General features: G+C 39.9%; 1 protein-coding gene across 2 annotated transcripts in view; it reads left to right on the plus strand.

The window, feature by feature from the left end:
• The window catches only part of LOC140200841 (ras-GEF domain-containing family member 1C-like), a 55,699-nt gene extending 31,975 nt beyond the window's left edge, over positions 1 to 23,724 (plus strand). The window contains exons 8-15 of one of the 2 annotated variants that reach the window (XM_072264472.1): positions 4,655 to 4,750; positions 4,873 to 4,975; positions 5,696 to 5,775; positions 5,866 to 5,961; positions 7,541 to 7,636; positions 16,553 to 16,676; positions 17,997 to 18,069; positions 21,892 to 23,724. In XM_072264472.1, the coding sequence (XP_072120573.1) occupies positions 4,655 to 4,750; positions 4,873 to 4,975; positions 5,696 to 5,775; positions 5,866 to 5,961; positions 7,541 to 7,636; positions 16,553 to 16,676; positions 17,997 to 18,069; positions 21,892 to 21,916 (693 nt within the window). In that variant the 3' untranslated portion in view covers positions 21,917 to 23,724. The remainder of the gene's footprint in view (positions 1 to 4,654; positions 4,751 to 4,872; positions 4,976 to 5,695; positions 5,776 to 5,865; positions 5,962 to 7,540; positions 7,637 to 16,552; positions 16,677 to 17,996; positions 18,070 to 21,891) is intronic. The other variant, XM_072264473.1, reaches the window with a different exon arrangement.
• The last annotated feature ends 487 nt before the right edge of the window (positions 23,725 to 24,211 follow it).

Below are 24,211 nucleotides of genomic sequence, written 5' to 3' on the forward strand. Positions count from 1 at the left end.
TTTTCCATTTTTATTTCACATTCCGTTCATGTTTCAGAATCAGAATCAGAATCTGGTTTATTATCACCGGCATGTGACATGAAATTTTTTAAGTGTAATTTATAATTTCTCTTTATACTCGGCATGTCTCCTAGAGTCATAGAGAAGTACAACACAGAAACAGGCCCTTTGGCCCATCTAGTCCATGCTGAAACCATTTAAACTGCCTTCTCCCATCAACCTGCACCAAGAACATTGCCCTCCATACCTATCTATGTACCTATCCAAACTTCTCTTAAATGTTGACATTGAGCTTGCATTCACCACTTGTGCTGTCAGCTCATTCCACACTCTCAGGAACCTCTGAGTGAAGAAGTTTCCCCTCATGTTCCCCTTAAACTTTTCACATTTCACCCTTAACCCATGACCTCTGGTTGTAGTCTCACCTAACCTCAGTGGAAAAAGCCTGCTTACATTTACCCTATCTGTACCCCTCATAATTTTGTATACCTCTTATCAAATTTTCTCTCAATCTTCTACGTTCAAAATAATACTGTCCTAACCTATTCAGTCTTACCTTATAACTCAGGTCCTCCAGACCCAGCAACATCCTTGTGAATTTTCTCTGTACTCTTTCAACCTTGTTTACATCTTTCCTGTAGGTAGGTAACAAAAACTGCATAATACTCCAAATTAGACCTCATCAATGTTGTCAGTGGTCCCCAACCTCCGGGTTGCGGACCGATACGAATCCGCGAAGCATGCAGGGGTGCAGCGGTAGCCGGAACGCACCCAGCACATCTTTAAGAAGGAAGCTGAAATAAACAAGCTAATTAATTAGGTGCCGCCTGTAAATGTCGCCTAATTAATTAGCTTGTTTATTTCGACTTTTTTCTTAAAGATGTGCTGGGTGCGTTCTGGCTACCACTGCACCCCTGCATGCTTCACGGATTCGTGTCGGTCCGCAGCCCGGAGGCTGGGGACCACTGTCTTAGATAACTTCAATATAACATCCCATCTCCTGTATTCAATACATTGATTTATGAAGGCCAATCTGCCAAATGTTTTCTTTATGACCCTATCTAACTGTGATGCCACTTTCAACAAATTATGGACCTGTATTCCCAGATCCCTTTGTTCTGCCGCACTCCTACCGTTTACTGTATAAAACCCACCCTGGTTGGTCCTACTGATGTGCACAAGCTCACACTTCTCTGCATTAAATTCCATCTGCCCATTTTTCCCGCCGGTGCAGATCCCTCGTCAAGCCATGGTAGCCTTCCTCACTGTCCACTACAATTCCAATCTTGGTGTCATCTGCAAATTTGCTGAACCAGTTAACCATATTATTACCCAGATCATTGATATAGATGACAAACAACAAAGGACCCAGCACCGATCCCAATGGCACCCCACTAGTCACAGGCCTTCGGTCAGAGAGGCAACCTTCTACTACAACTGTCTGGTTTCTCTCACAAAGCCAATGCCTTATCCAATATACTACATCATCTTGAATCCCAAATGGCTGAACCTTCCTGACCAGCCCAGACAACATCCACTGCCTTGCCTTCATCCACTATCCTGGTAACTTCCATGGACGAAGCCATGCTGACTATCCTTAATCAGTCAATGTCTATCCAAATACCTGTCCCTTAGAATACGTTCCAACAACTTTTCCACAACAGATGTCAGACTCAACAGCCTATAATTTCCTGGTTTCTGTTTTGAGCCTTTTTTAAACATCAAAACAATATTGGCTATCCTCCAACCCCCTGGTACCTCTCTTGTCACTAAGAATGATTTAAGTATCTCTGTTTGGGCACCAGCAACTTCTGCACTTGCCTCCCGTAGGGACTGAGGGAACACCTTGTCAGGCCCTGGGAATTTATTCACCCAGACATGCTCAGGGTAGCAAACACTTCCTCCTTTGTAATCTGCACAGGATCCATGAAGTTGATGCCACTTTGCCTCGCTTCTATATTCTCAGTATCCATCTCCCCCATCTGTTTTGGCTCCACGCATGGATTACCATTTGGGTCTTCCAGAGGACCAATTTTATCCATTGCAACACCTTTGCTCTTAGTATAATTGTAGAATCCCTTAGGGTTCTCCTCCGCCTTGTCTGCTAGGGCAACTTCATGCCTTCTTTTAGCCTTCCTGATTTCTTTCTTAAGTGTTCTCTTGCATTTCTTTACTCCATAAGCACCTCATTCGTTCCTGCTTGCCTATATCTGCTACACAGCTCCTTTTTTTTTCTCTTAATCAGGGCTTCAATATCTCTTGAAAACCAAGGTTCTCTACACTTCTTATTTTTATCTTATATTCTGACAGGCACACACAATTTTGTGTTCTCAGAATTTCATTTTTGAAGGTTATGGGGATAAGGCAGGAACTGGATATTGATTGTGGATGATCAGCCATGATCACAGTGAATGGCAGTGCTGGCTCGAAGGGCCGAATGACCTGTTCCTGCACCTATTGTCTATTGTCCATTGTCCCCCTACTTTCTAGGTACACCTTGCCAGAAAACAGCCCGTCCCAATTCACACCTGCCAGATCATTTCGGATACCATCAAAATGGCCTTTCTCCAATTTAGAATCTGAACCCATGGACCAGACCTACCTTTTTGCATATTTACTTTGAAATTAATGGCATTGTGATCACTGGATACAAAATGTTCCCCTACACAAACTTCTGGCACCTGCCCTGTCTCGATCCCTAATAGCAAATCCAGTATTGCATGGTCTCTCATTGGGACTTCTACATATTGATGAAGGAAACTTCCCTGAACACATTTGGCAAACTCTATCCCATCTAGTCCATTTTACAGTTTGGGATTCCAAATCAATACATGGGAAGTTAAAATCACCTATCATAACAACCTCAAACAAAAGAAAATCTGCAGATGCTGGAAATCCAAGCAACACACGTAAAATACTGGAGGAACTCAGCAGGGCAGGCAGCATCTATAGAAAAGATTACAGTGGACATTTCAGGCTGAGACACTTCATCAGGACAAGAGAAAAAAAGGATGAGGAGTTAGGGTAAGAAGGTGCGGGGAGGAGGAGAAGAAACATGAGGTGATAGGTGAAACTGGAGTTGGGGGGAGGAGTGAAGAGCTGGGAAGTTAATTGGTGAAGGAGATACAGGGCTGGAGAAGGGGAAATTTTATAGGAGAGGGCAGAAGGCCATGGAAGAAAGAAAAGGGGGAGGAGCATCAGAGGGAGGTAATGGGCAAGTAAGGAGATAAAGTGAGAGAGGGAAATAGGAATTGGAAATGGTGAGGGGGGACATTACTGGAAGTTCAGAAATCAACGTTCATGCCATCAGGTTGGAGACTACCCAGACGAATATAAGGTGTTGCTTCTCCAACCTGAGTGTAGCCTCATCACGACAGTGGAGGAGGTCATGGACTGACATGTCAGAATGGGACTGGGAAGTGGAATTAAAATGGGTGGCCACTGGGAGATCACGCTTTTTCTGGCGGATGGAGCATAAGTGCTCGGCAAAGCGGTCTCCCAATCTACGTTGGGTCTCAACGAAAAACAGGAGGTCACACTAAGAACACCAGTTACAGTAGGTGACCCCAGCAGACTCAGGGGTGAAGTGTCGCCTCACCTGGAAGGACTATTTGGGGCTACCAGATACAGTCAATGACCATAACAATCTTATGTTTCTTGCAGCAGTCTGTGATCTCTTAATAAATTTGTTCCTCTAAATCCCTAGGACTGTTGGGTGGTCTGTAATATAGCCCCATCAACGTAGTCATAGCTCGAGTTCTCTAGTCTGACCTGACAGAACACTGCTGTGACATTTTCCCTGACTAGTAGCACCACTCCTCCTCCTTTAATCCCCCCCCCACTCCATCACATCTAAAACAACAGAATCCCAGAATATTGAGCTGTCATTCTTGCCCCTCCAGCAACCATGTATCACTAATGGCTACAATGTCATAACCGGGGTGCAGTGCTAGCCGGAGCACATCCAGCACATCTTTAAGAAAAAAGCCGAAATAAACAAGCTAATTAATTAGGTGCCGCCCAGGGTGATTTGAGTATCTCAGAAACCGCTGATCTCCTGGGATTTTTACGCACAGCAGACCCTGGAGTTTACAAAGAATGGTGCCAAAAACAAAAAAAAATCCAGCGAGTGGATTTAACAAGATGTTTTCACACACAGAACAGCCACTGGCTGGATTTTTTTTGTTTTTGCCACCATTCTTTGTAAACTCCAGAGCCTATTGTGCGTAAAAATCCCAGGAGATCAGCGGTTTCTGAGATCCTCAAATCACCCTGGGCGGCACCTAATTAATTAGCTTGTTTATTTCCGTTTTTTTCTTAAAGATGTACTGGACGTGCTCCGGCTAGCACCGCACCCCTGGTCATAATTCCTGGTATTGATCCATGCCCTGAACTCATCCGCCTTTCCTACGATACTACATCTCAGTGAGGAATATTCAATTTGGTTGAGGTGCTTCTCACTAACAGCACCGACCTGCAACCGCAGGACAGTTGCTCAATTGCTGAAAAGGTTACTAAAACTTGGGAAACTGTCTGCATGGTGAATTACACATCATATACTTCGTATTGACTCCAAAATTCAAGACGTTCAATTTATTGTTCTGGCTGTATTAGTTTACGTTGCATAATGAACTTTTATTCTTTTTATCTTTAGTCTTGCTTCAATGAACAAAAGAAAACAGACAATCTTGAAGCTTACGTTAAATGGTTTAACAGACTCTGCTATTTGGTAGCTACAGAAATATGTATGGTGAGTGCAATTTATTTTTACAACATATTGCCCAAGATTTTTAAATAATATTTGGCTCAATATCCTTAAATAAAATCAAAATTAATAAAGCACGACATTATTAAATTGATTTTAAATTTCAGCCTGCAAAGAAGAAACACAGAGCACAAGTAATAGAATTTTTTATTGATGTCGCTCGAGAGTGCTTTAATATTGGCAACTTCAATTCCTTGATGGCAATTATATGTAAGTATAACAATTGTTTTGAAGAGGAATAAAACACAAATTCATGGGATCCTCACAGGACAGGCAGCATCTGTAGAAAGAGAAACCAAGCTAACATTTCAAGTCAGTGCCTCTTCAGCTGAACTGGAAAAGTGAGGGAAAACAAGCAGCTTTACAGAGAAATGGAGGACTAAGGGTTGAGACAAACGTTATCCAAGTTGTCCATTTGCTTTCAGTGTGATTTAGTTAATCATCACTGATCTGTCTAGATAGGGAGAGAGGAATTAGAGCAGTAAAAGAGAAAGATAAACTGTGCTGAAAGTATAAGGTGAATAACACAATAGTTGCTGGAAATCTAAAACGTCATTGGTAGATGACCTTGTGGCAGACCTAGCCAGTTCTGACACAAACAGGAAAAAATTGTTTTCTGAAATTATTGAATACAACATTGAGTTTCAAAGGCTGCAATATTGTTTAGAAAGAAGATGAGATGCTGTTCCTTGAGCTTATACTGTGCCTCACTGGAACGGTGTAGGAGGCCAAGGAAGAAGTCAGAGTGGGGGTGAGATGGAGATTGAAGTGCAGGTGAATGGAAGGTCAGGATTATTCTTGCTGAGTAAATAAATGTGCTCTGCAAAACAATCGTTCAATCTGTGTTTAACAATCATTGTTTTGCTCTGGAAGCTGAGGAAATAATTGCTATGATTCCAAAATGTGATGTGTTTTGGTTTCCTTCTACAGCTGGTATGAACATGAGTCCTGTTTCACGACTAAAAAAAACATGGGGCAAAGTTAAGACAGCCAAATTTTTCATTCTTGAGGTCAGTACAGTAAAATTAGGTTAGCATGTGATCAGCTCTTATTCTAGCTTTGAAAATTCTAATATCATAATTTTTCTAATTTGTGTTCAGCATCAAATGGATCCTACAGGTAACTTCTACAACTATAGGACAGCACTTCGTGGGGCAGCTCATCGGTCACTGACCGCACACAGTAACCAAGAAAAGGTAAGGCCAGCAAGATACTTGAAGTAAAAGAGCTGCTGCACAACAAAGAAAATTTATTTTTTATTTTTTTTCCTTGCCACCATCTGCATGTAATGTACTCATCTTTATGAAGCTGAAGTGAGCATATTGCAATTGACCTTACAGGAAAAGACAGCTCCAGGTTCCTCCACCTCTATACTGAGGCACAAAATCAATCTCTGCTTCAGCAGGTGCTGCAGAATTATGTAGATCCAAACTAAATTGAGTATGTAGATTCTGGTCCCCCTTTTCATAATTAAATTCGGAATATATTAAGTTTCCAAAGCAATGCTGGCAACTTATAACGAAACTATCAAACTGCAAACTGAGCAAAGGTAACAAGTCTACATTGATTTGTTTTGACCATGTGTGATAATTCTAATTAAATTAGATTATATCAATAGCATGATATGAACATTGAGTTTGTTTCTACAAGTCAGTGGATCAGGTTGGGTTGGTTGTAGATACACATTTTTTCCGTGTGCAGTAAATGTTTTGTCTGGTTGCTCTATTGATATCCATATTTATATTTATTACAATCAAGAAATAAAGAGCAATAACTTGAAATGCATTCCGTAGGGTATACAGTATAGAAACAGGCCAGTGGCCCAACTGATCCATGCTGGTGTTTATGTTCTGCTTGAGCGCCCTACCATATTTCTTCAGCTAAATGTGTCAGCATAGTCTCTTTCATGTGCTTGCCCAGCCTCACCTTAAATGTAACCACATTAACCATTTCAACCATATCCTGCTATAGTAATTTCCCTATTCTGCCACACATTCACTGGATAAAAAAGTTTCTTATTAATTCTCTGTTGTATATCTTGGTATTTATCTTATATTGATAATGTCTAGTTGTACCCTTCCTCATCAATGGAACCATTCTCTCCGTCAGGAAATACACTGTTCAAAATTTTAAAGACCTCAATTAGATCACCACTTGCCTACCTTTCCTCAGGGGAAAAGAGACATCCTTTACTTATGTGTGTACTCTTACATTTCTCCCTACATCCTTTCCTATGCCTTTACATCATTCTTGTAAGATGGCAACCATGATTGCATGCGGTTCTCCAAGTCTGGTGTATCCAAAATTCAAAACTGATTTATCATAAATATTCCTCCTTTTCAGTTCTATCCTTTGCTTGACTTTTTTTATTATAACCTTTCTAACTAGTAATGTAACTTTTAATAACTATGGTTATTTGTACTGTTAGATCAGTTGTTTATTTTGATTCCATTTTGACTCACATCTTCCAAGTAATTAGTGATGTCTTATTCTTCCTACCAAAATGTACTACCTTGTTTATTTGTCTTTAACTTTATTTGTCAATTACTTAAACATTTTGCAAGCTTATTAATGTAATTCATTAGGTGAGATTGACTGTCTACAGCAGTTCAACACCATTCAGAAATTTGGAAAGTGTTTTTGATTCCAGACTCAAAATAGTTAATATGAATTGTGAACAACAGTAATCTTGAATTATTAATTATAATAATCCTTAATTATGAAACTACAATTATGTTTAAAAAATGGAAAATGTGTAATTATTTTATCTTCCAGATTGTTATCCCATTTTTTAGCCTTCTGATAAAAGACATTTATTTCTTAAATGAGGGTTGTGCAAACCGCCTTCCTAATGGACATGTGAATTTTGAGGTAGGCTATGAGCAGTTCTTCTGTTGTGCTGACAAACACTCAGTTTTTACAATAAGTGGTGATTGTAGCAAAAGTGTTTAAGATTGCTCATAATTTCTTCCCACACTTGCAAACATTAAACAATAGTGTACCAAAGTGGGTGTATCACATTCCTAGTTACAAAGCCTGAAGCTTTCTTGCTGCTAACTCTGTACAATGCCACATAATATAATTTGCAGGCACATCACTGAGGAGTGCCAACACTGATTAATGTATTTATCTCAGGAGATTTTATAACATGATATTCTCCTCCCCGTCATTGAACCCATTTTCCACCACCATCCTACAGTGGGTAAGGTCTTTTAAAATGTCTTCTGAAGATTGGCATTGTTAACAAGCACATTTATATTTGTATCCATCACAATCACAAAATACAATTCAAAATGCAACTGCATTGTTGCTAGATGATCTTAATCTGTTTCATTTAGCAGGAATTATCTGACAATGACTTGACTCAAGTTTTATTTACCAGTGTTTCCCCATTTTGAAAGTATATGGCATGGGCATTTTAGATTCTAAAATGCTGATTATTTTAATTCATTCCCAGTGGGAAGAGGAAGTGAGGTGGACGGCGATTGTCTTTAATTATCTGTATGTAGGGATGGAAGATAGATGAATTCTGTGCAAAGGTACAGGTTACTCTTCATTCAAAGTAATTTCATTAACAATTTCTGCCAACTCAAATCACTTTAGAATATTGTTCTATTTAAGTCCAATGTCAAATTATTCAATATTTACATTTTTGTAGTTCAAAAATAACTTTGAATAAGCAACAATCCTGCCTGTGGTCACTTGAGGGGGCCAGAAAGTTAACCACACTATCTCAGTTGCATCCTTCAATTACCTTATTACTGGGCATTCTAACACCAAAGCAGAGCACTGGGAGAAGATTGCTGCATGATTGCTATCCAATTCCTCAACATGGTCAACATAATTGAGGCAACCAGCTAAAAGTTTGAGCTCTGCAAAAATTCTAATCAAAGCAGTAACAACCTGTTCAGATAAGTGGCAGTGATCACAGAGAATCGTACATTTTAAAACACAATTACCTTTTCTTCTGTAAAGTTTCGCGTTTTGCTGGAGATGGTATCTATGGATAGAATCACAGAAAAATCAAAAGTCAAAGTACATGTATGTACAAGTACATGAAAAACTTGCAGCGTCACAGGCACATATAAACAGCACTCACAGGGAAAACAAATTAAACATCAATTATGCACGATTTTTACTAGAAAGAACATAATTAGAACAAAGTAAAGTATTCTAAGTGATAGGATATAAGCACATTTGGCCTGATTAAGGATAGTTAACATGACTTTGTGCATGGTAGGTCATGTCTAACCAATTTATAGAGTTTTTCTGGGAGGTCACCAGTGAAGTTGATGAAGGAAAGGTAGTCGATGTTGTCTACATGGACTTTAGCAAGGCCTTTGACAAAGTCCCGCATGGGAGGCTGGTCAAGATCAGTCGCTTGGTATTCAGGAAAAAGTAGTAAATTGGATTCAACATTGACTTCATGGCTTAGTGATTGCCTCTCTGACTGGAGGCTTGTGACTTGTGGTGTGCTGCAGGGATCGGTGCTGGGTCCATTGTTGTTTGTCATCTGTATCAACAATCTGGATGATAATGTGGTAAACTGGATCAGGAAATTTGTGAATCACATCAAGTTTGGGGTACGTTTTGGACAACGGGGAATGCTATCAAAGGTTAAAATGTGATCTGGACCAGCTGAAAAAATGGGCTGAAAAATGGCAGATGGAATTTAATGCAGACAAATGTGAGGTGTTGCACTTTCAGAGGACAAACCAGGGTAGGGCTTGCACGGTGAGCAGTAGGGCACCGAGGAGTACAGTAGAATACAGGGATCTGGGAATAAAGATCCATAATTCCTTGCCTCACAGGTAGGTAGAGTCATAGAGGGAACTTTTAGCACATCAGCCTTCATAAATCAGAGTGTTGTGTATAGGAGTTGGGATGTTATGCTGAAGTTGTATAAGACTTTGGTGAGGCCAAATTTGGAGTATTGAGTGCAGTTCAGTCACCCTCCTAAAGACAATATAACAATATGATGGAAAGAGTACAGAGAAAATTTACAGCAATATTGATAGGTCCTGAAGATATGAGTTACAGGGAAACATTGAATAGGTGAGGATATTTTTCCCTTGAGTGTAGGAGAATGAGAAGAGATTTGATAGAGTTATATAAAATTATAAGGGGTACAGATAGGGTAAATGCAAGCAAGCTTTTCCACTGAGGTTGGGTGAGACGAGAACGAGAGGTCATAGGTTAAAAGTGAAAGTAAAATATTTAAGGCAACCCTGAGGGAAAACCTGTTCACTTAGAGGGTAGGGCAAGTGTGAAACGAACTGCCAGCTAAAGTGGTGGGTGCGGGTTCAATTGCAACAAGTAAGAGAAGTTTGGATAAGTGCATGTTTGGGACAGATATGGGGGGCTATGGACTAGTTGTGGGTTCATAGGACCAGGCAGAATAACAGGTCAGCACAGACTATGGGGACTGAAGGGGCTAATTCTGTGCTGTAGTGCTCTGCTACTCCATTTTTGTGCATGATATTCAAGGTTGTCATGGTGTTGATAGTCTGTAGTGATTAAGGTTTTACCAATTGGTTCAAGAAATAAATGGCTGAAGGAAAATAGCTGTTCTTGAGCCTGGTGGGGTGGGACTTCAGTCTTCAGTACTCCTGCCTGAAAGTAGCTGCAAAAAGATGCCATGGTCGAGATGGGGATGGTCGTTGATAGTAGATGTTGCGGCCTTGAGACAGCACAGCCTGTAGATGTTGCTACTGGCAGCGAAGGATACACCCATGATGTACTGGGCAGAGTTCACTTCCCTCTGCAGCTTCCTACGTTGCTGTGCATTTCAATTGCCAGGCGAAGTCATGATGCAGCCAGTCAGGATGTTTCAACGGTGCATCGGTAGAAGTTAGAATATTCAGCGACAAGCTGAGCCTCTTTAACCTCCTGAGAAAGTAAAGACAAGTACATTGCTTTCAGGACTCAAGATCAAGTGTAAAAGAGAGTTGGCTGGAAGAAACTTCGAAAGAAAACATGACAATAGATTTCATGGATAAATCTATAATGTGTTCCCAATTACTGCCATTTGAACTCATCCATAAACATAATACCTCCAAATTTTAGTTTTAAATAATTTGCCAACTTTATAGGCATTTAGAATGTCTTAAATTCGAAAAGCTGAAAACATCCAAAGCCATAACCCTCCAACTCATTCTGCAGCACAAAGACAGAATGCTCTACAAAGATTTGCAAATGTCCACATTGCTGTATAAGCTGTGTATCTATCAGTCACTGTTCATGTGCTCTTTTACTGTGCTTACCAACAGAACCACTCTACGACAGATGCTATAGCATTTGTCATGCACTGGCTCTGACACACCTAGAAAACAAGGGCACTTCTGTCAGAAAATTGTTTCTGGATTTCAGTTTGGAATTCAACACTATTGTCCCACAGATCTTGGTGAACAAACTCCTCCTCCTCAGTCTAAATACATCGCTGTGCAACTCGGTGTTGCACTTCCAAACCAACTGATCTCTGATAGGATACAGAACTGCTCCTCCCTCCCCATCATCATCAACATGGGTGCCCCCCAGGGCTGTGTGCTGAGCCCATGGCTGTACATTCTGCTCACACATGATTGTACGGCCAAACACTCGAGTAATCTCATTGTCAGGTTCACCAATAACATGACGGTGGTGGGGATCATCACCCACAACGATAAGATGGCCTACAAAAAGGAGGTGGAAGAGCTCATAGCCTGATGACCTGCAAATAACCTCTTACTCAATGTCAAAAAAACAGCAGTTTCAAATTCCTGGGTGTGCACATCTCACACAACCTCTCTTGGTCCCAGAGCACATCCTATATAATCAAGAAAGCTCACCAATGCCTCTGCTTTCTGAGGAGCATGAAGGGCCTTGGACTATGCACATCAATACTCAGGACCTTCTACAGTTACGTGGTAGAGATCATCCTAACAAGCTGCATCATTGCACGGTACGGAAACTGCACTGTGGCGGACAGGAAGGCTCTACAACAGGTAGTCAAAACTGCCCCAGGCATCGCTGGCACCAATCTACAGAAAGGTGCCGGGAAAAGACCAGCAATATCATAAAGGATCCCATCCACCCTCCTCATGGACTGCTTGTCCCACTCCCATCAGGGAGGCTAAGTATTGTCCACCAGACTCAAAATTAGCTACTTTCCACAAGCAGTAAGGCTGATCAACACCTCCACCCACTAACCCCCCCCCCACCAATTTATCATTTCCTGTCCGTCACTCTCCTGTGCCTGACGTAATTTTATGGATGTACAATGAATCTATGTGTATACGCTATCTTATGTACTTATATTGATTGTGTTTTTTATTATTGTTATTGTGTTATTTATCTTATTCTTTTTGTGTGCTGCATTAGAACCAGAATAACTATTACTTTGTTCTCCTTTACACTTGTATAGTTGTAATCTTGACTCTTGAATCTTGAACATTGCAAGCTGAACATCCTGTTCCTGTGCTGTACTGTTCCATGTTCGAGAATCACAACCTAGAGAACATGTTTTTCCCTTCGAGATGCACAAGGGCTCTAACAGAATAGGTGGACTTACCTGGTTAATATGTTGATACCAACATCATTGAATACAGATAGACCTTCCTGTAACTAATTCCTTGAAGTTATCCTGTGCTTCTCAATGCCAATAGGAATTCAAAGTGCCATGCCATGTCTATGTCTGAAAGCTAAAACAAATCAGTATATTCCATTAATGGGTAAGTGCTGAAAAAAATCAACAACAAAATGCATTAAATATTTTTAAAACCTATTTGCCAAACTTCAAGAAGTAACTTTAAGAGAAGCTATTCAATTTAAGACATGCTAAATTCCAATTACTTGATGATGGGTATGATCAGCATAGAATAGGAATAACCCATAATTATGAGACACTAGTTGAGATAATCAGCAAGCAGCTCAGGTGAAAAGTTTCCGACTTAATTTAGTACTTTAAAAAAATGGTTTCACATTGCATATTCCCGGCATATGAACAGAACTTCACAAAGTAAAGAATCCATTGAAAACAGTGATCAGGACGAGAATGAGAGCTTGTAGAATATCAGAAAGTTACTTGACGGAAAGGTTCTCCCCATGCACTTACACCATTCAAACGTCAAGCAATGTGTATAGAAACCTGTCAGAGGGTTCTCGGTAAAGTCTTGGGTTGAATTTGCATTTGGGAAAAGAAATGACAAAGAAATTGGGTTGAAAGAAATAACTAACTTCATCTTGACAGTATACTTGTGTAGATTTCACCGTATCTTAAGTATACTGTTTAAAACTGTTAAACTTTGATTCAGCCACTGTGTAAAATTAGATAACTTTTTCAAAAGACTACCATAAGACTCAGAAGCAGAATTAGGCCACTCAGCTCATCGAGTCTACTCTGCCATTCCATCATGGCTGATTTATTATACTTCTCAACTCATCTTCCTAGCATCTTCTTGTAATCTTTGACACCTTAATGGCCAAAAACCTATCAACCTCTTCTTTAAACATACTCAATGACTTGGCCTTCACAGTCATCCGTGGCAATGAATTCCACAGATTCACCACCATCTGGTCCTAAACTCAACCACTATAGGAAACATCCACTCCACATTCACTCTCTGTCATCATCATCAGGTGCCATGCCCAGTTTGAGCTTTGACTGCCATGGCCTACACACTCCTGTTTTGGGTCAAGTGGATCAATTCATTGGTATTCATTTCCAGTTCTCTGGCTGCTGTCTCCATCATCATTTGCCTTTGACTTCCTCTTGCCTTCTTCCCTTCAGTCTTTCCCATAATTACTGTGCATTCTAACTCCTCTTTCATAATCACATGTCCAATGAAGTTACATTGCCTTTTCATGATCTCATACATTATTTCTCTTTTTGTGTTTGCTCTGTTCATGACATCCTCGTTAGATATAATTTCGCCCATGATATTCTTTGCATCCTCCTCAAAAACCACATCTCTGCTGCTTCAATTCGTTTCCTCGTGTTACTAGATATTGTCCAACATTCTGAGCCATATAACATAACTGGATAAACGTAACATTTCAGTGCTCTGAGGCAGGTTGTCATGCCTAGTTTAGTATTGGTCAGTATACTCTTCATTCTCGTAAAGGTGTCTTTTGCCATCCCTATACTTCTTTTGATATCCAAGTCGCACCTGCCATCTGATGTCACCCAGCTTCCTAAGTAGCAAAAGTACTGTACTTGTTTTATGTCTTCCCCATTTATTCTCAGCAGATAGGATTCTCCTTTTTTTTTGGATATCCCCATACATTCTGTCTTTTTGCAATTGATAGATAGACCCATTTTTGCACTTTCTTCAACAATTATATCAGTTAAGTTTTGTAGTTCTTCCTCCGTACTTGCAATTAACACAGTGTCATATGCATATCTGAAATTATTGAATTTCACCGCCAACTTTGATTCCCAAGATGTCTCTTATTTTTTGTAATATTGTTTCACTGTACACATTAAATAAATCAGGGGAGAAAACACACCCTTGTCTAACGCCTCTCTTGATTTCATAAACTGACTCAATTCTCCATCTATTGTTACAGTAGCAGTTTGTTCCCAGTACAGATCTCTGATTAGGCGGAGGTCTTTCGAATCTAGATCCAGAGCTTTCTGTATTATTTCAATTAACTTATTGTGCTTCACTTTATCAAATGCTTTTGTGTAGTCGATAAAACAAACAAATCTTTTTGCACTTGAATAGCTCGTTCTGATAGTACCCTTAACATCAATATTGTGTTTCTTGTACCTTTGTCTTTCACAAAACCACATTTTTCTTTGCCTATTTCAGCTTGCATCTTACTTTCAACTCTTGTCATCAAAATTCTTAGAAGTATCTTGGTGATATGACTCATTAAACTTATGGTCCTATGTAATTCACATTCTATCGCTCCAGTTTTCTTAGGAAGAGTGATAAATACTGATTTTTTTCATCTCTTCTGGTATTATTCCACTCATAAATGTCATTGATTAAATCAGTAAGTTTTTCAATTCCTTAATCTTCAAGGGCGATAATTTGTTCTATTACTAATTCATCAGGGCCTGCTGCCTTTCCTTTCTTCATCTTATTTAATGCATTACAAACTTCAGATTTCACTCTCTCTAGGCCTTTCAATATTCGATATGTTTCAATGAGATGCCCCCCTCATTCTTCTAAACTCCAGCAAGTTCAGACCAAGAACCATTAAATGCTCCTCATATGTTAACCCTTTCATTCCTGGAATCATTCTCTTGAACCTCTCCTGGACCCTCTCCAATGTTGGCACATCTTTCCTTAGGTAAAGGCCCCAAGGCTGCTCACAATACTCTTATTACAGCATGACAAATGCCATATAAAGCCTCAGCTTCACATCCTTGCGCTTATATTCTCATCCTCTCAAAATGAATGCTAACATTCAGTTGCCTTCCTTACCACCAACTCAACCTGCAAATTAATCCTTAGGGAATCCTGCACGAGGACTCGCAAGTCTTTTTGCACCTCTGATTTTTGAGTTTTCTCCCTGTTTCGAAAACAGTCTATGCCTTTATTCCTTCTATCAAAGTGCACAACCATACACTTCCAGACGCTATATTCCATCTGCCATTTCTTTGTCCATTCTCCCAATCTGTCCGTCCTTCTACAAACTCTCTTCTTCCTCAACACTACCTGCCTCTACCTTTCTATAGTCTGAAAACTTGGTCATCAAGCCATCAATTTCATCATACAAATAGTTGACATATAACATGAGAAGAAATGTTTGCAGTCCCAGACCCCGCAGAACACCACTTGTCACCGGCCCTTTCTATCTGACCCTTTGCCTTCTTGCCAATCAGCCAATTTTCTATCAATGCTAGTATATTTCCTGTTCTACTCTGGGCTCTTATCTTGTTAAGCAGCCTCATGTGCTGCTGTTTGTCAAAAGCCTTCTGAAAATCCAAGTAAACAACATCCACTGACTCCCCTTTGTCTATCCTGCCTGTTTATTTCCTTAAAGAATTCCAATGGAGTAAAGGGGAGGCAAGAGTGGATATTGGACCTCTGGAAAATGAAGCTGGAGCGGTAGTAATTGGAGACAAAAAATGGCGGACAAACTTAATAAGTATTTTGCATCAGTCTTCACTGTGGAAGACACAAGCAGTATGCCAGAAATTCGAGAATGTCTTCAGGAAACCATGCTGACTTTGGCCTATTTTATCATGTGTCTCCAAGTACCCTGAAATCTCATCATTAGTAATGGAATCCAACATCTTCCCAACTACTGAAGTTAGGCTAACTGATCTATAATTTCCTTTCTTCTACCTCCCTCCCTTCTTAATGAAAGGAGTGACATTTGCAATTTTCCAGTCCTCTGGAATCATTCCAGAATCTAGTGATTCTTGAAAGATCATTACTAATGCCTCCACAATCTTTTCAGCTACCTCTTTCAAGACCCTTGACTGTTGTCCATCTGGTCCAGATGACTTACCTACTTTCAGAACTTTCAGCTTCTCAAGCACCTTCTCCTTATTAATAGCAACTGCCCTCACTTCTGCCCCCTGACATTCTCCTAGTTTCTTCCACAGTGAAGACTGATGCCACTTTTTTGACCCCTATTACTACCTCTCCAGTGCCATTTTCCAGAGGGCCAATATCCAATCTTGCCTCTCTTTTACTCCTTATCCATTCAGAACAAAAAAAAGTTAGCATGCTTTGTAACTGTTAAATAATTATTTTTCCTATGCTTAAAGTATTTTAAGTTTATTTTCAAATTACATAAATTTAGAAAGGTTATATTCACCAGATGAATAATCACAAGCTTATTCTGTAGAAATTTTTAGAATTAGCCAAACAAGTAGGAGAATTTATGATGTGGAAGCAGGTGACATGTCCTTTTGAAGATGATCAAAATATCATCCATTACCTTCACACTGCTCCCGTCTTCTCCGAGGATGGTAAGTTGTTTCATTACTCTGTGGACAAATAATTGTTATCCTATGTTATCAAACTTAAAATCTAGTGGAGTACTTCCTTGTGTAAGGCCCAAGTTTAAATTCCATCTGCCTGATATTTAGGCTCCAATAATTTGTCAATATATAGGTCATCTCCAGGTATTGACCAGATTCCACTTTTGCAGATGACTATAAGTCAATTTTGTCCATTGGTTGGAAAATACACAAAAATCATTCAATATACTAACCATACCTCCACAATATCATAACAGATGGCGTGAAAGGCAGAAGACTGATAAGAAAGAACAATTATAGTGGAGAGACTATGAGGGAAAACTAGTCCTGGCATTGATAGTAACAAATGTATGTTTGCTGGACTTCAGAATTTAATAAAATGACAGGAGCTTGTTCATATGTAGATGTGTCCATAAGTCAGGCGTTCTAACCCATGAAGACTTCTATAATAAATTGGTAGATCGAGCAAGGAAAGTGAATCTAAGACTTCCTCAGCCCAAGCTCAGTTTTCTATTCAAGATCTCTGCAGAGATCATAATTTCCTTTCTCTGTCCTTCTCAATAAAACAACTGAAAGTTAGATCCTCAGTAGATCTGGTAATATTTCACTGTACCTTTTGTCGATCTTCGAAGACGATGAAACAAATTTTAGTAGTACAGGGGCAGGGGTGTCAACAGCAAGCTGTTCACAATAATCTGACTGAGAAAGTAATGTATTGTTCCTCATGCATTTATCTACTAAGGCTAACTGCAAGAATTTTATACCCTTGGAGTGGTGGCTTATTGACAAATAATCCTACCTCACGTCCTTAACTATCTGCTCCCAAAATAACAGATTGCTTTCAGTGCAAGGACAGAGTAGCAAGAAGATGTCGCATACTGCCATTACTCGGCCCCTCACAAAAACTTTAGATGTTAAAAATGTGACTTTTTGTGAAGGAAATAGAGTTAGTAGGTTAATATCACAATATTAACTCATTTTTATTGGGGCCTTTATAATTGGCTGAATAAGGTGTTTCGTACCATGGAATTTTAGCCTTCAAAAGAAAACACAACAAAACCACTTCCACACAGTTTCAGTGCTATTGAAATCTGAAGTTAACTTGATTTCAAATATTGTTCTTTACCAGTCTGAAATCGGCTCAGTCCATTTACTTACTTCAAGACTCAACATGATAGGTGTAATACTAACTAGGACTTTATTTCATTTTAAATTAGATTTTACATGACAGAAAAATTAAATTAAGCTCTTTTGCGTAGCTCTAAAGAAACTAAATAACAGAGCTTTCATTCCATTCCTACTCTAAAGGCTTGTATTTGGCATCATACGAAAGTGAAAGTCCTGAAAATCAGGTTGAAAAGGAAAGGTGGAAAGCTTTAAGGTAAAAATCTCATTCTATTTTCTTCCTAGCTCAAAAGCTGTCAAATCTATGAAACGTAATATATTTTTTAAATCATATAACATTAGTTCCAACAGCTGGCAAAAAAAATAATTTTGCATTTGCCTTGCAAATTGTATCAATCAGAAATTATACAGTAATTGCAGCAGAGAAATGGGTCTTTTGGACCAACATGGCCACTCTGATGTTTATGCTCCTTAACAATAATGTACATTAAATTCTTCCTGTGTTTATCTGGCTGTAGCTTTGCTAGTTGCTGAGTTGATCCCGGTGGGAATACGCTCTCCATTTTTTATCATTCTTTGACAGTTTTTCCCTATTTATTAGTGACTCTGTTTAGTGGCACTTTGCAGTTTTACTAATTATTTCACATACACTGGATAATTCAAACTGCAGCAACTTTTGACCAAAGGTACTTGCATCATACACCGGGGTGTCCTCTTCAGTTACCTGATGAGGTAACCATGGCCTTTGGCCAGCGGTAGATGTTGTAAGGTGGTGCCCAACCTTCATAGAGTATTTCGACCCTTAACCACTACACTCTCCAGTTGGTGGGCCAGCAGTGGTGGCCAATCACTGCCCATCTGCTCCTGGCTTGCAGCTCAACTCGTCTCACCTGCCCAATATCCAGCCAGAAGCTCTTTCTGCTTCCTCCCCCATCCTGCGAGCTGCTTGGTTCTTGTTCTTTTCATTAAGGCCCATTGCAGACAGCAACCTCCTTGCTGGGAACCGTCCACAGCTGATCTCCATGAGGAATGGCCACGTTTGCCATCCTTTGTCCCTGCACTTCTAGACTGAGGATTGGTACCTCAGGGTCTTCATCTGGTGAGCCTCCTCTCATCCTTCCTCCCATGGTACTGTGAGCTCCAGCAGGATGATTTTTTTGTCTTCAATGAACCACAGAACGCTGTCAGGTCAAAGTGTAGTTTGCACCACCACCGGGAACTGGTGCTTCCTCCCCACATCGACCCTCACCTCCCAAGATTTGGCAGTTTGCAGCAGATTGGATTGAGTCCTCTTTGATATGACTAGTGTGGTGCTCTCCTTGATGAAAATGACTGCCCTATTGGCCTCTCTGCCAGCTGGTCTCTTTTTGCACCTCTCCTGCTCCAGTGTGCCAGTAAAGGACAGCAGGACCTTGTCATGGCGCCACCTATGCCATCCTTGTGATTAAGCTGTTTTGTATCCTGACAGTATGTGTGCCAGTGAACCCCACTGACCATAAAGCTTGCAGTTAAGGTCCTCTGTCAACCTCCATGTAGGCAGCTGTGATGGTGTTGGGAGAGTGTCATACAAGGACTGTAGAAGGAAAGAAATGTGGTAGGGCTCCTGTCTCCAAAGCTCCACCCAAGTGATCTTGCACTTGGGGAAAATCCCATTTTGTCCAAGAGCCCTGTGACCACCGCCTCCCCCAAACTCCACTGCCTTCGATAACCCCCTTTCATCCTCGCAGTTCTGTAGCTCTGCCTGGATACTTCTGCCCCGATCTTGGTGTGACTCCTATTTGATTTATTAGCTTGTCTTTGGAGCCCCTCAGTGTAAACACAGCTCTACACTCTCCCATTTTAAACACCTCCACTACCGATGACAACGGGAGCTGTAGCTGACCTGATCTTTTGTGGAGCCCCACTGAAGGAAAACTTGGGGAGGAATCATCAGCCTCCTCCACAGGTGCCTGTTGACTTTCTATTCTGTGATTTCTACCATGGTCATGGGGAACTTGTAAAACGTGAAAAGCCAGAGCAGCCTTGGTAGAAGACCATGTTGGTACAGCCATGTCTTACATTTACCAAGGAGTCTGGGTTTGTCAACCTTCAGCCACTCTTCAGTCTGCTTTACAGCGTTGGTGAGGTTGGTGCTGTCCGTCATTGCTGCATTAAACCACTTTCCAAGACACTTTACTGGGTTGTCCTCTGTGGATGGAATGACTTCGCCCTGTAGTTGAAGACTGAACTTGCTAGTAACCTTGCCCTTTTTGATCACCATGCATCTGGACTTCCTGACCTTGAAGGTCATCCTAGCCCAGGTAGCTATGTTGTCCAGGGTTTCCAGTGCCCATCTTGCTTGGACATGGGTTACAGTGGTTACTGTGACATCATCCATGAACCCCCGTACTGCAGGTTGTCAGATGCTGGGCTCCAATGCTGGACCTTGGATTTTGTCTGCTGCTGCTGATATGAGGAGGTTCATACCCATGACAAATAAGATGGGGGAGATGGTACAGCCAGTTGGAATCTTTTTTTTGGGGGGGTCATGCCACCTGGGTTGAAAAGTGGGCTGAAGTGTAGCATAGCTTGAATCCTCCTAGGTAGCTGGTGATCATGGTCCAGGCCAGGCTGGTTAAGGACATGTGGAATTGATCTGTAGGTGTTGGCTAGGTCTAACCAGATGACTGTTAGGTCACCTTTCTTCTGCCTGGCCTTACAGATCAATTGGCTGATTATTGAGGTGTGTTCAAGGCACCCAGAAAAACCTGGGATGCCATTTTTCTGGATGGATGTGTTGATATAGTGGTTCTCCATTAAGTAAGAGGTCAGCCTGCTCACAAGCACTGAGAAGAATATCTTGCACTCCACACTAAGGAGGGAGATTGTCCTAAACTGGGTGATTGTAGAGCAATCTTCTTCCTTAGGAACAGTTTCACGGATGGTCCTCTGGTCCAAATCTTCCTCATTATCTTCCACGTCCTCCAGAGGAGTTTTGGGCATTTCTTATATATCTTGTAGGGTATACCACTTGGTCCTGGGGCAGTAGATGATTTTGCTCTCTTGATGATATCCTGGACCTCCTGCCATGTGGGCTCTGCCACATTCAGCTCAGTTGCTGGGATTCTTGGTTGGGAGTTTTTTGGATTGAATTCTAGTCCTGATTCCTATGGGGATTGCTGTGTGATTCTCACAGAAGTTCTGCCGCCTCTTGCTTTGAGCTGGTTAGGGTGCTAGATGTTTGCTGGTTGAGAAGAGCCCTGATGAACCTGATTGGTGTTTAACAAACTGCACTCTCCTTCTCTCTTTCTCCCTTCTTCACTTTCGCAGCTGCCCAACCCTCCTGAACTTGCACAGCGGTTCCCGCAGATTGCTGGTTAGATCTTTGACACATTCTTTTTCATCAGGTGAACTGTTTTTGAATAAAAGTGAATAAAATACATAAAAGTGCTCTCTTCAGTTACCTGACAAGGTAACCGTGACCTTTGGCCAGGAACAGATGTCATCAGGTGGTGCCCAACCTTCACAGGGTATAACTGTAGAATATAACTATCAAAGTAAGAGACCAGTTCAATGTGAGGAGTTTGATAGCTCCAGAATCACAGTAAAAACTGAGAGGATTCGGCATCTGGCACAATTGTGTGTCATTTGCTGTATTTTTAGGATCCTGATGAGTCTGTTTCCACAGCTTTAAGCTTACAGGTTCACTGGAAAATGCATTATACCAGTGTGCCATTTTTTTTTTAAATGATTAAAACCTGTTGTTTATCTGTTAGTCCAGAAAATCTGCCAGTGCAGCAGCAAACTCCGAAAGGTTCTTGTTTATCTAAGTTTTATTGTGGAGAGCAAGGACTCAGTGGGTTGAACTCCAACAAAACAGAAAAAAGTTTGTTTTTACCACAGATGTAAAGGACATGTCTTTTAAGTACTGTATAATTATGGTTCTAACCAACTGAATTAGCAAAGGAATTAAGTTTTTGAATATTCCATTTCATAGTAATATACTTCCAATGCTTATAGGTAACTCGAGCAATCTGAATTAATTCAACATATTTGTTTGGATTTTCATATTATAGATTTTCTAATTTTTCTGTTTCAGATCAACTCTGTTGGGAAAGACATGATGATCTGAGAGCAGGAAGATTCTTTTCTTCCAGTAGTATAGCTTGCACTATTGACTTCATAGAACCAGCAAAGTCGTGGGTTTTCTTATGAACTTTGATGAGCAGGATTCATCAATTGAAATTATATTGATGCAAAGGAAATAATTCCCACATTGCAAACTCCTCTTTGAGCAAAAGCAGTATTTAAGTTGTGCAGATGCTGTTAAAGGAAAGCGGGATAATATTGAATTACAGAAGAAACTGAAAACAGAAATACTTCAGTTATAAGTCTGCCATTGATTTAATCAAAACAACAGCCTGCACACAAATCTTTTTTGTGTCAATCAACTCTAGTATGTTAGTAGATATTCCTTTTATAATCTGGGCACTGGATTTCTCATGTTTAAACTCTACTTGAATTGGGTTTGAATATATGAGCTATGTTCAACAAACAGTGGGTTCACTGTGATCTTTATCTTAACTGGAATGGAACACTTCCATATGCAGGGAGGGAGATTCGACTAGACTGATATTCAGTTGTGTACATTACTTGTTAACTCTACTGTGTTGTAATGTTTTACTCAGTGCGTACATGACCTGCTCATATGCATGAAGTTAAATGTCTCATTAAAAAGTTTGAATTTGCTGTGTCATTTTTAACCTTGCTGTTTAGCAGGACAAGATGAAATAATTCATCACTAACACTGTTAAAACAAGAAAAACATGCACAATGAATATATAAATCTGATCAAGTTCTATCTTAATTCACTTGTGAGAAAACTATAGATTGTAAAATATCATCTATCAATATATCAATCCACATTACAATCACTGTTTAATACAACACATTAAAAACTGATTATAATAGGTCATGGAGGCATAACTGACTACAAATACACAATGTCTGTAAAATTTCCATAAACTGTCTACCATTGAGATTTAAGTGGGACAGAAGCATGCCATGTAGTGGTATTTTTTAAAAAATATATTTTTCACATCCAGTAACCTTTATAATTTACAAAACAATGAAATACTGGTAAGTACTGTTAGCTATCATCTGAACAAACCTGTTCATAAAAAATATTACAAAAAAGTCTGCTGTGTATGATTATACCACAGTGTTACTTAAATGTCTAGGAATTGAAGCCATTCATAATACACTTTGTAGTGTATATGTATAAAAATGGCATTTGATCAAAGTAACTTAAATGGATATTTTTATTACTATGTTAATGTAAATGGAATTATAATGTTGTCACACTGATTACTGAAAAGTGCATACATATTCTGATCTTCTTTGTCTTGCATCTAATTGTTTTACAAAGTTTTTTTTAATAAATTGTTTGTTCATTATTTTATTAAACTAGAATTACCAAGATCACCCAAATCAATGCAACTCATATCTATTAGCCTCAAAGTAGCGGTAAATGTGGCCAAACTGCTGTCTACTATTAGACACATATGTGTTATTGAAACTTAATGTGCACAATTTTCTATTTTGTGCTTGGTCATACTTGACGTCCTAATGTTTCATTACTACATTCCACACTTGAAAATCTGTTGTAAAATACTCCCTGTAATTAGTCTAAAGAGCATGCTTCCTTCCACAGTTTAGTAGCTGTATTCTTTATTTGGTGAAAATAAATAAAGTTGCAGCGGTGGTAAATGAAATTTGTTTGTTTTTATACTGCTGTATGAGATTATTAATGGAAATATTGTTCATAATATACCGGCTAATTTATCTGTGCATAGAATTTATATGTAATTTATACTGTGTTCTAACAGTCTGGCTGAATGGTTATCAATTTCTAATTTTTGTACCCATAGTTGTGAACGTTTTAAATTCTTCTAATAAATGAAGTGTCATTATAATCGTGAAACAATTGGAAACATTTTGTTGCATCCTGTCCACTTTGCACACAGGTATATGGATTAGGAGTGGGAGCCGACAATTGGCCTGGAGCCTGTGCCAGTATTTAAGGTGGTCTTGACTGACATGATTGCAAGCTCATTTCTACATTCCCATCTACCTACACTAATCCTTCGCCCCTACTTTAATAGCTATTTAGTTATGGACATACAGAACTGAACAGGCCCTTTTGGTCCAATAAGCAGTGCTGTCCTGCAGCCCACCTTCTTAACGCTAGCCCAATCACAGGACAATTTACAATGACCAATTAACCTACTAGCCAGTATGTCTCTGGACTGTGGGAGGAAACAGGAGTTCCCGGAGGAAACCCACACAGTCACGGGGAGAGTGTACAAACTCTTTACAGACAGTGCTGGAACTGGGCAACAAACTCTGACGCCCCAAGC

This window comes from Mobula birostris, chromosome 7 (assembly GCF_030028105.1).
Source record: "Mobula birostris isolate sMobBir1 chromosome 7, sMobBir1.hap1, whole genome shotgun sequence".
Lineage (NCBI taxonomy): Eukaryota > Metazoa > Chordata > Chondrichthyes > Myliobatiformes > Myliobatidae > Mobula > Mobula birostris.